At 37.0% G+C, this 17,478-nt stretch overlaps 1 protein-coding gene across 1 annotated transcript in view; it reads right to left on the bottom strand.

The window, feature by feature from the left end:
• The window catches only part of igsf21a (immunoglobin superfamily, member 21a), a gene marked incomplete at both ends in the record, with an annotated part of 171,435 nt that extends 157,112 nt beyond the window's left edge, over positions 1-14,323 (bottom strand). The window contains one exon of the mRNA XM_079243027.1: positions 14,185-14,323. Within this exon, the coding sequence (XP_079099153.1) occupies positions 14,185-14,323 (139 nt within the window). The remainder of the gene's footprint in view (positions 1-14,184) is intronic.
• Positions 14,324-17,478: the final 3,155 nt, after the last annotated feature.

Raw genomic sequence — 17,478 nt, 5'->3', positions numbered from 1 at the left:
ATTTTCTTTCAGTTTCAGGGACTTTTATTAAGAAAATGAAGTCATATTCAAAAAGGACCCCTTGAAAGGACTTGTTCATGTAAATGACAAGTCCTCCTCCCAAACTACAGTAAGTCATGGAGTTCCTCAAGGTTCTGTACTTGGACCAATACTCTTCACACTATATATGCTCCCTTTAGGCAAAATTATTAGACAGCATGGAATAAACTTTCATTGTTATGCAGATGATACTCAACTATACTTATCCTTTAAACCAGATGAAACAAATCAGCCCAATAGGCTACAAAATTGTCTCATAGACATAAAGACTTGGATGTCTAGAAATTTTCTCCTCTTAAACTCAGATAAGACTGAAGTAATTCTCGTTGGATCTGAAAAACTCAGAGCTAAATTTTCCGGTTTTGTAATGAACCTGGATGGCATTACTTTAGCTTCCAGTGCTACAGTGAGAAACCTTGGAGTAATATTTGACCCTGACCTGTCCTTTGGCCCACATATTAAGCAGGTTACTAAAACAGCCTTCTTTCATTTACGTAATATAGCCAAAATTAGGGACATTCTGTCTCGGAGTGATGCAGAAAAACTGGTTCACGCTTTTGTTACTTCGAGACTAGATTACTGTAACTCTCTATTACTGGGCTGTCCTAAATATGCCCTGAAAACCCTTCAGCTGATCCAGAATTCTGCAGCCAGAGTCCTGACCAGAACCAGCATGAGAGATCATATTTCTCCAGTTTTAGCCTCTCTTCATTGGCTGCCTGTTGAATCTAGAATAGAATTTAAAATCCTTCTCCTTACATATAAAGCCCTCCACAACCAGGCACCACTATATATCAAAGACCTCATTGTTCCTTATATACCAAGTAGAGTACTTCGTTCGCAGACTGCAGGCTTACTTGTGGTTCCTAGAGTCTCAAAGAGCCGAGCAGGAGGCAGAGCCTTTGGTTATCAGGCCCCTCTCTTATGGAATAAGCTCCCAGTTAGTGTTAGGGAAGCAGACACCCTCCCCACCTTTAAGACTAGGCTGAAGACTTATCTTTTTGATAAGTCCTATAGCTAGGGATGGTTAGCATCCCTTAGTTATGCTGCTATAGGTTTAGACTGCTGAGGGACATTTCCTGATACACTGAGCTTCTTTCTTTTTCTCTTTATCTCTTTCTTTTACCACCCCCCCCCCCCCCCCCCCCCCCCCATAACAGTGTTGCATCATTAACATGTATGTCTCCTGTCTCAGCAGGTCTCCCTGGCCGGGAGTAGCAGTTCCTGTTGTCTGTTGTCTTTCTGTCCTCTTCCCCCCACACAGCAGAGACAGATGGCTGCCTGTCCTGAGCCGGGTTCTGCCGGAGGTTTCCTTCCTGTTAAAAGGGAGTTTTTTTCCTTCCCACTGTTGCCAGTGTGCTTGCCCAGGATGGGAGATTGAGTTGGACTCAACTCAATCTGTTGGTTTCCTTATATAGGCTGTTATGAATTGGCCTTCATTATGTTTTCCCCTCTGTCTGTAAAGCGTCTTGAGATGGCATTGCCGTGATTTGACGCTATATAAATAAAGTTGAATTGAATTGAATTGAATTGAATTGAAAAGAAATTATCCACATCACTTAATAGCTTTAAGGGTATTTGAAAAACATATTTTATGTGGAATTAATATTACATATTATCATTTTAATTAATCATCCATCTCTCTGATAAGGTCATTGTGCAGAACTTCATTGGTTATTGGATGCATTTAATGAAAGCCAAGTATGTTGGAACTGAGATACATTGTGTGTTCAGTGAGAGGCTTCTTCAGGTCCAATGCAAGACTGAAAGACACAGAAGATCATTCCAGCCATCGGCCTCTGGAACAAGACCTCCTCAAGTTAATTATTATATACTACAATATTGAATTTCCCTTTGGGGATTAATAAAGTATTTTTCATTTCATTGAAAACCTACAGGACAGCGGCCCATGAGGACAGACTTTGGGACACCCCTGCTGTAGAGCTTTATTTCCAACCAAATTACTTTCTTACTGTTGCTCCATAAAAATATTATGCGGACAGCGTGTTGCATTTGGGGTTAAAATTTGTTGTCTATGATAATACAACTTTCAAATCCTTGTTCAAGGTAAAACTTGCATAGCTATATATTCTCTATAATTCTGCATACAATGCACAATTTTGGTGTTTTTTATGTTTATTGAGCAAAACAAAAAAAAAGAAAAAACTTTGAGACTTGCACTTCATAGTAATTATGGTTACATAATAAGGAGCTTCCTCACTTATAAGCATGCAAACTGAAGAAATAATAATAATAAAAAAAACACATCGCCTGAAGGTATTTTTTTAAACAGTTCATCTCTATTTCAAGGAAGGATTGTAGTTTTTCATGTTACAGGAGCTTTGTAAGGATATCTATGGTGGCGAGTTGGGTCTTTGGGTAATGTCATTAAGAAAGGAGAAGAAAACCATGAGCAATAAATCCTTGCAGTTTTCTGCAAAGAAAACTGGGTAAAGGTGAAACGACAGTGTTTGTAAATGTGAACAGCTTGGAATTTCATGCTTACATGCCTCAACAGATCGCAATCAGAAAAGGACAGACACACACTACGACCTCACATTATGCAATTTCATACATGTTAATCATTTCTAGTATAACGGCACTAAAAGAAACCAAAAGAAAAATAAAAAATAAAAAGGCAAGTCATTACAGCTGCTCCCAAGCGATACTTTATTCCACCTTCCTGCGAGGACACCAGTAGCCGCCATAAGCCACAATTCTGGCAAGACCTAAATTAAAGCTGACAGTTTTATAAAGGAAGAATAAATTAGATAATGGCAATCTTTCCTTGCATAAAAATTCAAAATGAAGGACCAATAAGCCAAAACATGAGTGTAATCACCCTTGAAGCTGCTTTATGATATTAAGCGTCATTTTGAAAAAAATAAAATAAAATAAAAACAGTAAAGTATAACAATCTTGTCTAAAGCAGGATATGATGCATAAGCAGGCACGGTTGCTATTATTGTGTAATTCATGTCATGTTCAGGAGATTAGTGCTCTGAACTCGCATGATAAGTTTTGCTTCGAATCAAAGGTTTGCTGATAAATGTTATCATAAACGGCAGATGTTATATACGACAGATGAACACAGAGACTTTTCCCATCACAGGCTGACTCTGTGCAACTTTACAAATACCTGTTCTGCAGATTGATGTTTCCGCGATTTTTTTTTTTTTTGATGGAAAATCTAGGCATGCTGTCCCTCCAGGGGGAAAAAAATCTTTTGGAGGCTCATATAGAGGATGTCAGCATGCATAAAAGAAAATAATCTGTTGTCATAAGATATATAGCCAACACTATCCGTTCATATTCCCACCTGCACAGCATCAACCCACCCAGAGTGACATCAATGTGCAGATTAAAGCACTCTCCCCCACATACACAACTCTTTCTTTTCATCATTACTTCATTTATACACGCCTGATTGGGACTTTTTATACAACCTATGTGATGCTGTATTTACTGCCACAAAGGTGATTTTTGCTTTACGTAATAAACAGTCAAACTCTAAAAGGTATTACGGGATTTGGTAAACTCTCAATTTATTCAAAATCTAAGCACACTGATGTTCAAACCTGAGCTTAACACCAAGACCAATCTTTTTTTTTTTTTTTTTTTTTTTTTTTTTTGCTGTTAGATTAGCACATTTTGTTCTTTTCTTCCCCCTAATATAACATTGTGGTAGAATTGCAAGCACAGTTTCTTTTGAAGCTGAGGTCACAATGACTTTGAGTAATTTCATTTCAGTCAAGTTCTTAAAAAAATGCTCATCATTACGACTAAAGGAAAAAAAACTGAAAAAAGGAAATTCAGAAATTGAAAAAGTAATCCATGCATAACATGTTTCCTGCTGGAAGCTGAGGCTCCCTTGTAATGAACAATGGATGCAGTGATAAGTGTTATGCATCGTATGTAGGACGGTTAACAGTGTTTTCAACAAGTAGTTGCAGTAGCACCTTATTACTTAGCAGTTATGTTTAAACACCACAAGTACATTTACAGTATCCACAATAGACTGTAGAAAACAGTGTGGATTAAACACAACAAAGGTGTTCATTATGTTGGTCACAAAAGGGGCTGGTCAAGTCTTGGCAAATTTTCAACAAAATTCTTACATTAAAAAATTTCTTGTGAAAAAAGTTCCCAGATAACACATTTTGTATTATATTGTATCACACTGTAGATTACAGGAATTAATGTTATACTTAACATGTAGATGTACAAGAGCTGAGTAAAGCTACTTTACTCTTGTTTTCCTCTCTCTGAGAACCACCAGCTGCTGAGGGAATCAGAGTCAGTTGCTTCAAACTCCCACGCAAGCCGCTGACAAGAGCAAGCCAGCCTACATCCATGTATGAAGGTCCACAAGGGTGGTTGCAAATCTTACCGTGCACAGTGAGCTGATTGCCCCAAGCATCCAGTTGCCTCTTTTATCACAAGCGTTATCATTTGATCATTTGGAACATCTCTGCTTGAGAACATGAACGTATTTTATCCAAATGGGTGAGGAAAGGTAAATTTTTCCACTATATTTTCCTTCACTGTATCCATTACTATTTTTTTTTTATGCCAGAGGGTTTTGAAGCAGCAAGCACTGAGAAAGGACAGATTTGTCATGATGGTTACCAATTCAACTGCATCACTTGTATTGTGGTGGACGTCCACCCCGTGGTCGACCCGTAGGGCCCGATGCTGCCAGACAACAAGTCATCCTGAATGCACAACTGCATAGCTAAGGATAGTAAGTGTAAATAAAATATGCTAATGGATTTTTATGTGAATGGTTCGCTAGAAAAATCACATTGCAGCTCATCCCTAAATGTCAACAAGATGATTTGTTTTCACAGAAAAAAAAGCAGATACCTGGTGTGGATGCTAACTGTCAGAATATGTTATTCTCCCACATGTGGCTTATCGCTCCGTAAGAGATTCTCAGCGCGTTTGAGCCAGATGCTGTATACCTAGACCAGCATTTTTTGCAAGAACAACACCTGAACCTCAGTGATAAAAATAAAATGCACATATAGTCAGGCAGTTGAAAACCTGTAGCATAAAGACTTTTGTTAGATAAGAGCATTATAACTTTACAAAAGGGAAATAGGTACAATACGAAAAGCTTAAAACCAAAGATCAACAGAAAATCTAGATAATGTCCTGTTACATATGCTGATATAATCTAACTCAAACTGTTTTTTTTTGTTTTTTTTTTTAAGTTTTCTCTTCCTGCCTTTTAGTCTTCGATCCACACAGAAGCTTCACATTAAAGACAGAACAATTGTGTTTATTTCCTGCATTGCTCGAATTTTAATTCAGACCACTGAAATCCTACATCTCAGTGCATATTCCTATTAGATTAAGTCCTTTGTTTTTCTTTGTTTACATTTTTTTAATCCTATCTTGACTTGAATGCTTAGTTAAGCTGAAATGAATAGTGGAAGATGCTAATTACAAACCTTTGGATAAACATACAACAGATTACTGGTTGCACAATGTGTTCAACAGTGCACTTTTCTAATCCCCATGTGATGATTCACAATAATATTACAATATTTTCTTTTCCTCTGAACTATTTTACATACAAGAATCAAAAAATGGTGTTTAACTAAAAACTTTTGTGAACTGCCTTGGCCATCAGCCATTTGAGGTGTGTGGAAAGACTGCTTTTGAACTCATCCATTAATCAGTTTGTTCCTAATCCAACATCAGGCAGGTAAGGACAAGTGCATGTATTTTGCCACACGTTAAAACGGTAAATATTTTAGATCCTCATTCACATACATGGCCCTTGTCATGAAAATATAAACTTAAAATGTAAAGTGTTGCAGGGACTGAATAAAGAAATGAAGACAATCTCACATCATTTATATTCTTCACTGAAAGCTGTTTCAGTTCCAGCACAAAATCTCCATGCTCAAATCTGGCTGAAGCACTTCAACAAAAGCTGTCATTTCCAGGTCACCAACTTGTTTCGAGCTTTAATATGGTTCTTTTATCAAAATAAATGGCTTTTCAAAGTAAAAGAAAAAAACCACAAAACAAAAAAGCCGGGGTAAAAGGTGAGCATAACAGAAATTACTTGAAGTGGGATCACGGTGTGGATAGTGAATACTGTCTGAATAAAGTCTCCCTCCAGCATTTCAGTTTAGCTTTAGCTCTAATCTAATCTACAGTCCTTTTAATTGTGTCCTAAATCCTCTGACTTCAGTCATTCTCACCAAGTTTAAGAGGTTTAATATTGTTTACTTTTGTTAAATTCATTTTTAAACCATAGACAATTTTTTTTTTTTTTTTTTTTTTTTTTTTTGGTTGTTTGATTGTTTACAAATTCATTTTGTGTCGAATTGTGGATGAACCAAAGCATCATACATGTCCTGGAAAGATGGAACTATAAGTGATACATCTTTTGTTTTTTTACATCATAGTTTTTCTTCTGTTTATTTGTTTTGTACTCTATCAATGTATACTTTATCATATACTAAGTTTTAGTGTATGTAAATCAAAAATGAGAAAAGAGACTTTGAATGAAAATATGAATAAAAAACAAAACGAAACTAATTTCATGTAAGGAAAAATTGTAATGTTGCAGTAGTTTTTTTGTTTGATCGTTTTTAAACTTGTTCTTTTTGGTATTTTCTTTTACCTGTTATGAAAATTATAAAGTTTGATGATCGCTGGTAGAAATGACCTCTTTCTGTGTCACAAAGGACTTGAAGAAGCTTAATTATTTTTGGGAATGCTATGTGACTTTGCACGCACATATATTAGTACCTGGTCCGACTGCCAAAAATATTCTGAAACTACTGAATGAAGCTTATACAGTCAGAATCCTCTCATGGCAGAATATAATGTTCATTTAACAACCACAAGAAAAGCAAATGGTCACTGCGTTGAACATTCACGGCACACAACGTTAAAACAATGGTCCATAATGGTGGTGAAAGAAATTTTCCGGATCGCCTGCATTCTTCAAGAAATTTAATGTATTCATAAATAAAAACAGGGTCAAGACAAATTAATGCTACGCTTAATTTCAGAAACATCAAGAACCTTTTGGAAAAAAAATATATAATCTAAAAGTAGACTATTTTTAGAACACTTCCTTGTTTCTCAGATGAGCATTTCTCCCCTCTGCTCCCTTGTAATTTGAACCCTTGATTTCTCCTGTTCTTTCTAAAATCCACAGCCATCTACTTTGATATAATCAACTTCAAGATGAGGTGCAAAATGATCCCTCTATTCCGCTTTTACTTCATGTATTAGACACTGAAGGGAAAAGTACGCCCCCCCTGTGGAGTTCCTGCGCTGATGACCACCTTCTCTGAGACACAACCTTACAGTCTCATAAACTTTGGTCACTATGTTCTGTAGTCATCTCTCCGGGTGGTTACAAAGGTATCAACTTGTATTTTCTGGAGCTTCTCCCAAAGAAATTATAAACTGAAGTGTTTAAAAAAAAAAAGTTCTTTAACAAACTCAAAGAACATGATTATCACAAGAATATATGGACATAAAAAATGCTTTGTTCTTTTCTATTTTCTTCTAAAGGGAGGATGATGTGTGCATGTGTGTGTGTGTGTGTGTGTGTGTGTGTGTGTGTGTGTGTGTGTGTGTGTGGGAAGGGGTATGCATTTATTTTAGCAATCACAACAACTTCCCAAACAGAAATGACTTGATCTAAAGAATAAACATGACGTATAAATCTGTAGATAATCACTTTATGTAACTGCTGAGCGCTGCGGTATAAGGGAAAGCATGATTATTGTTACACTGTGGCATAACCACAACCCATATTTCAGCATGTCTCACCGCACATCCGGTGGATGAAGACCAGCCTTCAGTTGTAGACAGTTGCTCTACACCGGAAATGTAACCTAGATTCAGGGGCTTTTTAATCTGCCAGCACTGCTATGATACACCATCTGCAGCCTCCAAAGCTCCAGTGAGGAATATAAAAAAAAAAAAAAAAAAAACGCTTTCTTAGACGCTTTCACAACTGGATTTAGAATCAATTTACGCTAGAATTTGTCCAGATTCACTTGTTTATATCATGTCATGTCTTGTTAGGACGCTGCTCTATAAGTTCACAGGAAGCCAGATGAAGCAGTGATATCATTGCTAGTGTGTTAGACAATGTTATTTCATTTAGTTTTTCATTATGCCAAGAATGGAGTAAATAGTTTTGTCTGTGTGTTCTAGATGTTCACAAAGTCAGAGCGCCTTGCATGCACTATTCAACTTGCAGCCGTTTAACCTTTAAACCCAAAGCAGTTTACATCACATTTCCATTATCCTTGGTTATGCAAGGTCTCTAGTCTGAAACTTTTTTCTTCCTTTTTTTTATTTTGTGTCAGACCAAACTGCTTGTAAAACCGTTAAAACATCCAAGGAAAAACACAATTGATTGGACAGTAAGTATATATTTTTATGGAACTTTAATAGCTCCAGTAGTTTATTTAGCTTTACTTGTTGAATTTACTCTATTATGTACTTAATTCTCTTTGGGCAAACTTTCCAGGTGTTCTTGGTTTACATCACCTGCATGCTACCGCTTACTGTACCGTGACCGCTGGGTTAATGCAATTTCTCCACTGTAGATACCAAGAAGGACTTTCTTCTTATTATTATTATCATCAAATAAGGCATTCTTGTCAGTTTGAATAAATCAAGCATTTATAATATTCAATAAGATACTTTTCAGTCTAAACTGACAAAATAAACATTTTAGATGTGTTGCGTTCTACTAGAAAATGGTCCACACTAAAGATTAATATTACCTGTCGCTGAAATACTAAGCCAACTCTTGCCAGAGAAAGAAGCTTCAAAAACCATTAGTTTCATGTATTTTCATTTCATTTTCTGAACAGTGTAATCTGTGGTTTTCATCTCTTAAAGAAATCTCTGAGGCTCTGTGATGCAAGTGTCCTTAAAGGCACTTCAAACTAGACACTAATGCCACCATGTGCCAGCCTATAAGAACCTGTTTTATTTGATTATTATGTTTTTCCTCATTTAAAGACAACGTATGATCCGAAATAGCAGTGCAGAGAAAAACAATCCATCTATGTGAGCTGATACCCAGATGAATCATAATGCTTGTCCAATTAAATTCTGGGTTGGATGATAATTCCTATGTAACAACAAATGGTAAATAAGTAAATTACTAATCACTTTAAACGACAAGTGAGCAGCAGTATCCTCAGTTAAGTTCACTAACCAACCACAGCTAAACTTATTAATTTGCTGGTTAGGTTAAGGAAACTTCATGCTTGGGATTTGTTAAGGTTTGTGGAGACTGATAATAATATGTGCAATTACACATACGATATACTGTATGTAAATTGCCAAGGCTTTTCAATGCCTTTCTCCCTCATTTCCTTTTCTAATTAATTATAAACTCTGAAATTTGCCGTTGTTTCTTCCATTCTGTAGCATCTTTAATGGAAATGAAATGCTCACATGTTCATTTCACATCAGGGGAAACGTAATAGCAAAAAAGTCTTTCCATTACACTTTTATATCAGCACGTCTGAAAAACGTCAGATGAGCTTAATTTTTTTTTAGAAATATTTAAGAGTTTTTTCAAGATATAGTCATTTCCATTAGCACTTTTTTTAATTACAATATTTAGGTTTTGCACAATTCTATGTCTAATAAAAACACAGCTTGTCTCCATGACTGCAGGGCATGAAGACAAACTTATAGAAGTCTAGCAGGACTAAATGGTAAATTCAGCTTTAGCTGGACTAAAGCTGAATTTACCATCATAGTCAATTTGAAGCTGCACTATGGCTTAAAATGGGTTTACAACAGATTTTATTAACACTAACATGTTATAGACATGAGTACATGTCAAAATGTTCCGTACTCCAGGTTGTGATGTACCAATCACAACTTTGTATGGATCTGTAGACACGCCGCCACACAGATTTTTTTTCTCTACTATGAGAAAGTGCATACCACACGCAAACTATTGCCATTTGAGTGAGAAACTGAAAATTACTGAAACTCTCCTGCATACACTGAAATATGTTACTGTAAACTTTGAAAAAAAAAAATCCTCAGGATTTTGGTTCTGTTGATTTACACCTGAAGAAAACAAACAAAAAAAAAACAAACACATTTAATCTAATTTTCCCTCACATATTAGGCCTTAATAGAATTAAAACTCAAATGTAAACAATACACTTTCTCTTAGAGAGAAAAGATTATGACAACTGACCACGCCCAAAGCATGCCGGGAGGCTCCGCCCACCCACCTTTGACATGTGTGTTGAGCTACTTTACCGTTCTCCCACCTCTGATTCAACAACATCAGTTTTATATTCTGTTAAATTAGTCTTCTTTTTTATGTTTCCACTGTGTTTCTCATTGTTATTTGGGCTAAAGGTGAAAGCATGCCATTTATTTATTGTCATTTGCTGATTTATTAATGGGAGGAGAATAGGCGGTCCAATTCCAGCCAGCTGGGATGTTTAAAGAAAAGATGCATGACAACAAACATACACAGATTTGTAAATCAAAATATTTTGGGGTGTACAAATTTTCCTAGTTTTGCGCATATATCATCTGTTTGTACAAAATCCAAACAAAACTTTGCCCCTATACTTTAAGAATATTTTGATGCACTGCACCGAGTGGAAGTAATATATGGAAAATGTGTCTTTGAGGTTTGAAAGTGTGAGATTGAATTCACTGCTGAGTGTAGTCAGATAATCTTAAATGGATTTGTTATCGTGTCACATTCCCATTGAAATATTGGAATGGGTAAGTTACCACAGAGTTCATGAATTCAAAGCTGATTTTAAAGCTGATGAGATTTACATGCAGTTTACAAAGCCTGTATGTAAGTTACATGTATGAAACTAACACAGAACACTCAAAACATTACTATTATTTAGGCTAGGACCCTGTATATTTAAGAGGACTACATCATCTGCAAAAAGCAATGACCCAATCACCAGTCCACCAAACCAGACCCCCCTAAATGCCGTAGTTGCACCTTTAATTTCTGTCCTTAAAAGTTACCAAAAAGGATCTGTAAAAAGGGAAGCTCTGACGGTGTCCAACCCTCGCTGGAAATTAATTTGACTTCTTGCCAGCAATGCGGATTAAGCTCTGACACTGATCGCACAGTAACTGAGCGGCCCTTATCAGTATGTCTGCTCCCCCACAGTCAGAAAGCACTCCCCACAGGACTCCTCAGGGGACACGATCAAACGCTTTCTTCAACTCTACAAAGGACAAGTTCAAAAATAAAGACCACTTATATTGATACTTTTTATTTTTTTTAGTGTGAATGAGCTAAGTTACAAACACAGGGGAACTATTAAAGTTGCTACATTTCAAAAGTGTAAATGTGCATAAAAACTTGCATTACATCCACCTCTCTAATGCTTCGGTTATTGAAAACAAAACCGACAACTTCTATCAGTAGTAAGAATTTTTGTGGTCCACTATGAACACTGTTTCCACACTTGTTGTGACCTCTTTTATTTTCCTTTTGACCTTTGTCTTTTTCTTTCCTTTCTTTTCTTTTCTTTTTTTTTTTTTTTTTGACACCAAAACACATTGGCACAAAGAGGCTTCTTTGATAACACAACTTGAACTAAGGAAGTAACTTTTGATGTTAGTTAGTGAAAAAATGTAAATAAGTACCCATAAACACATGAACAGGGAATTATCAATCTCCATATTTGCTGATGGTGGTACTCATAGAAACATTTTTTAAAGTCCTTTGAATGTACTGACTAAAGGAAATGTGAACAGGGCTGGGGCCATGATTTTAAAAACACTGAGGTCCACCACCCATTGTGACCCACACACCTCAATGGACCACAACGAGGACGAAAATCTATTTAAAATGGAGCAACTTGTATTTCACACGTACTTGTTCTTGTCCATATTCTGTTTTCTCCATCTATTCTGTATCTTTCTTTCCTCTGTATGGGAATAACAGAAGGACATCCACGCTTAATTAAAACATTCATAAACACCCAGAATGCAAGTCTGCAGGAAGAGGTCATGAGCAACAACTCAAGGTGGAATGACCCCCCACCTCTTGGACCAATTGTAAAAAAAACTTTCCCATGCAATAAATCAAACACACTGATCTCCATAGGAACCATGTTTCAAAGCTCATTAGTGAAATTTCTGGCTGTTGGAAAAATAATGCTTATGGACTAAGATGTTCTGTGTTGTTAAAATGATTAATATATTATACATATATATAAATAAATAGACAACATGAAAAACGTACCTTACTCTCCTACTGATTTTAATAGGGTTTTTATTTTTTAAATAAATGTCATGACAATAAGCATGTTTGGTACACATTTCGAAGGCTGGGCAAAGGCAAGACCATCAGACTCTCTCCTGCAGGGGGGAATAAGGCAAGGGGCATGGGGAAAAGAGGGGGACGCCCAGTCAAGGTTACATCCAGCATGGACTAAAACAGCACTGACATTTCAGAAACTATTTGGAATTTATCAAAATTCATTTTTATCAAGGTGTTTTGCTGCGGATCTCTTTTCCAACCCAGATTTCAGTTGTGACTGGTCCGTAATAAGCCATATTCCTGGTACTGCATACCACCATGGTTGTGGACCATACCAGCTAGCTTTCTGGTTAGGCATCAGACTTTACCTTTTTTTTTTTTTTTTTCATGATCAAACTTAGCCAACTGATGCTTTGATCTGATGATCTTATGAAATACTTTCCATCTTTGTTTTTTTTTTTTTTTCTTTCAAAGAAAGAATTTAAAAAGCAAATCTTGGGTTTATAGACTATTGAAGCCAACGTTACGAGTCAGCTTGCCATTGCCTGTCTGCATATAATCAATGTCCACACTTGCATTACAGCGGAAAGCCAATCATCTGAGCAACCAAGTCCTTGAGACATTTCACCCTGTAACATTATGTGAAGCTCAGCTGGCATAATGATTTCCTATCTTGGTCAGCAAAGGTCATAAAGACTTCAAAACATCACATCCTTATCTGCAGCACAGGTTAACAGGTTAGTTATATGGGAGACTTGTGGGATGTTGTAGACAGGAATGAACTGTCTTCTGAAGTCTTTTAAACACCACAGCTCACAGTGAACTGTGTGTGAGCTGTGTGTGTGAGCTCTTGCAGAATGAGAAGGAGCCGCACTTGTTTTCTCGAAAGGCAACCTTGTTAATGCGGTCTTGTGATGGAAGCTCTTAAAGACCACTATGGAGGAAGAAAAAGTGTTCCTGCCAAACACTTAAAAAAAAAAAAAAAATCTAGTGTGAACAAGCAATATCATAAGTGTAGGGGAATAAATCCCTGCCATAATTTGAACAGGCTTAACTGCCTTCCTCTGAACTGCAGTTCATCCTCCATCCCATCACAATGAACCCATAAATAAGAAATGGCAGCACTTAAAGAACACAGCTTTTCTTATTCTTCACAGCACAACCTGTTCGCAATTGTTAAAATCAAGCGTGTGGTTTTCTGGGAGAAAAAGAAAGGAAAATGTTGCGTGTTCATTTTCTATCCAAATCCGCTAAAGGAGGATAAAAACACGCCACCCTGATGCCACCTCTGACCGCGCTGAGAGGAGAAATCTGCACTGAAAAGCAGCGCTTTAATGTTTCCCCGTGAAATAACTTTAATATCTGAGCACAGAAGCTGTCTGAGGTGGTGGTGGTGGGGAGGGTAGAAAAAAAAAGAAAAAAAAAGACCCGATCTCTGCGTGCGCGTGAACATTTGCAGCCACAGTTGTGCGGCGCTCAGAAGTAGGAGCTGTCACGCGTGCCCATCGTGGTAGTCAGTGCAGATGTATTAAGACTTAATACACAAGCAGGCCTGCTGCTGCCGCTTTTCACGCCTTTTCTTTGGGCACGTCGGCATCACGCGTGCTGCAGTCTGAACTGAATCCCACCATTATTCATTGATTTCGCCCTTCCGCGACTTGTTTGTGGCGAAGGAGGAAGTTTGGCACGAGGCAGCGGTTGCTTTCACCCGACTGTCCTGTGCATGGCCAGTTAGTAGCCCAGCTTTACTGTCACGTTATGAATCCCTCTACTCATTGGTAGTTTTGCGTGTTTGTTGGACCCCACGCACAGACATGAGGACTGTGAGAGGGTTCGCCGTGAAAATGACATGACAGGGTCAGACTTACCGACGGCTAAATCCAGTAGATCCGCGCACAGGAGCAAGCACAATGAGAAGACGGTCATCTTTCCCTTATTTCCAAATAAATCCCAAACTCCATCTGCGTTTACATGCTCCCCGGGTTTCGGCTGCGTAATCCCCACCATTCCAGAGGTCTGCGATTCAAAGCTGTCCCCAAACTATTCATGATGCAGCTCAAGTCTTAAGTGGAGAAATGGGAGAAGTTGACAATGAATGCGGCATTCAAAGCGGCGAAAAACCGAGCCTCGGATGAAAATGAGTCACTGGATGCGCTTCCAGAACAAGCAGAGTGGTTTTCTTTCTGTCTCTCCTCACAGTTTAAACAATGGAGAGCTGCACTGAGTCGCGAAGCGATGGGCTCTGGAAAAAAAAACGGAGGTTTGGATGAAAATGTGGTCCTCTCTCTCTCTCTCTCTCTCTCTCTCTCTCTCTCTCTCTCTCTCTCTCTCTCTTCCCCCGCCCTCCAGACAGACGCACAGTCTTTTCCTGATCACTCGCTCGTTTATTTCACAGTTTCCCTTAATCCTCCCCTGGATCCAGACCCCTTTAATTCTGCCCATTAAGCCGATTTATTTCCGTTGGATTTGATTTTTTTTTTCTTGTAAAAAAAACAAAACAAACAAAAAAAAAAAAACAACACAATTTCTATCCTAACGTGTTTGCATACTAAAGCATAGTTTAAACCATTTTGATAAAGTTTTTTTCTTCTTTTTTTTTGTCAAACAGAGTGACTCTGTTAAATGACTTTGGGGACCTGCGTTTTATTGGAAAATGGGGATTCAGTTGTTTTATTGTTCACTGTGAAGAATTTGTACAGTGTTTTTTTCCACCTCATGACAATCAAAGTAATCCAACAGAATAGCATTAAATATGTCTTTCTACAAATACACTAAAGCCAGTAAAACTCACTTGGACTTCTTTTTGTGGCATAAGATTTTTTTTTTTGTTTGTTTGTTTTTTGTTTTTTTGTCTTGTCCAGCATTTAAGCAAGCAGAATGATGTTCTGCTGAGCAAATTTACTTTGCCAAGGGGATCATTAGTGGTATGACGATCCTCTTGATTTTCTAGATTTTTATTTTATTTCTTTATTTATTTTGTGTCAATTTTTGAGTTTTTACTGCTGGACCAGACCAGAGAGGATAGTAGCAACAGAAATGGGTTCATTTTCCAGTTAAACATGTTTGCAATTATTTTTCATCAAAGAGCACATATCATGCAAACAGCAAGAACTGTAAGATCTGACTTGGAATTAGAGTTCCTGTTCAGTAGAAGTATTATGTTATCGAAAACCTTTTCACTGTGATGTAAAGGTCAGATTATAGCCCATATGTATTTTCATGATTGGACAAATACAAAATAAATAAAAATAAATATCAATGAATAAATAAATGAATGAATAAATAAATAAACACACAAACAGATGGAGAGTCTCACATGCATGAAGGGAACTTTCTCCCCTGTCACACCCATCAACTTACATTTCATTGACTTGCGTCTTAGAAACAGTCATCTTTACATTTGTTCCAACAAAGAGAAAATCATCTAATTTAATTTCTTCAAGGGTCAGGTTCAGTGTAAGGCTCTGAGCAGCTACTTTATATATCAATTATACAAGTTGTATGATTGGGAATATGATGAAAAAGGGTATTTTTAGTGATGATTATCATCTCAAAAAATATTATAATGATTCAAACTTCAAGCAGAATCCTACAAAAACATTGTTTTTACCATAACAAAGATGTATTTGCTTTGCAAAGTTTTTGTTGTTGTGTTTTATAGTTTCTCATTTCTTGTACTATTTTTTAGAAAGCACTTCGGGATTTTTACCTTTAAAGAGTAAGTACCATTTTACTTAGTTTATTTGTTTCACAGTTTTGTTTAAGAAAACAACTTATATAAGAACTTTTTTTTTTTAATTATTATTTTCTGTCATCATCTTCAAATTCATAAAAAATGACAAAGAGGAAACCAAAAGTATTTGACACTCTCTAAGTACTCCAGGCTACTCTGCCATTGCAACAAGCATAACTTTAACAAGGCTAGCATTGCCCACTGCTCTCGTCTATACTGAAATGATCTTTTTTCTCTTCATAAACATTTTGTAACATGACCTAAAAGGTTGAAATGGTTTGCTTCAAAGTCCAGCCAAAAAGTTCATTCAGAAAAACAGCCACCTGCATTCTCCAAACACATAAATTCTGTAAAGTAAAGCCATCCGTTTACCATTTTCTGCAAAGTAAACTCAACATATCAGCACCCTTATACTATACATGACCAGGAAGACCTTTATTATTACACACACCCAACGAAAGCTGTTTGCAGTGACTCAAAGGTTTAGCTTGCCGCCCACTTCTCTTTAAATCATTCCCATGAAGAATAACAACATTAAACTGAAGAATGACTTAAGAAATTGTGCAAAAGACAATGAAATAAATAGGAAAAAGTGCTTTTTTTGTACATGAACTCGAAATCCAAACTTTATGCCAGTGGTTATTCCAGGCTGTAGCACCACACTGCTGACGGAGCAGAGAGGGTCCTTTCTTGGTTGAGCTCTGCACTACTAATGCACCAACACAAATCTCTAGAGGGCAGTGTCAACAACAATTTATTAGGGTAACAGAGCTGAACATGTCGTTGTCCAAACGCCATCTAACCCACTAAGACTGTCTTGTGAAAGTCCATATGCAGTTTTCATTGGTTTACTTTCACCCCACCAAAAGCACAAATAACTAAGTCTTGAACTGTTCTTTTGATCTTTATTTAAGATCTAAAGTATTGAGAGGAAGGAGCATGGAGAGACCCAACTCTATCAACAACAGTTACACCATCTTGTCCCATTCTTTTCTTTGTCACTAAGGACGTCTTTCTTTCAATTACTTTGCTGTAATATCTGAATCATCCACAACTTGTGAACACATACACTGTTGGTGACTGGCACTAGAATTCAGAGAAGGCATACTCTATGGTCATCTAACTTGGTATATCCATTGGATGTAATGTATTGTAAATGAGATCTAAGACCATTAATCCAGCCTGAATTAAGATTCCAATGTTCAGGTTTCCCTGTCAGTTCAGCTTTGCTTTACTGTGCATCATTGTTATTATAGCTGAGCTTTGCAGAGGTACCCAAACAAATTCAGAGACCATACTACTGTTCTGCAAACTCAATTTACAAAAATGAGGAGAGATTATGTTGGAAGCTGTCTTACAATAAATGTTCTATAGATATGAAATTCTTCCAGATTTCTTGTACATTTCTGTTCATATGGCTGGGGAAAGG

Source organism: Telmatherina bonti, assembly GCF_933228915.1.
Source record: "Telmatherina bonti genome assembly, chromosome: 6".
NCBI lineage: Eukaryota > Metazoa > Chordata > Actinopteri > Atheriniformes > Telmatherinidae > Telmatherina > Telmatherina bonti.
The sequence above is the reverse complement of the archived record's forward strand: the minus strand, read 5'-3'. Positions and strand labels throughout refer to the sequence as shown.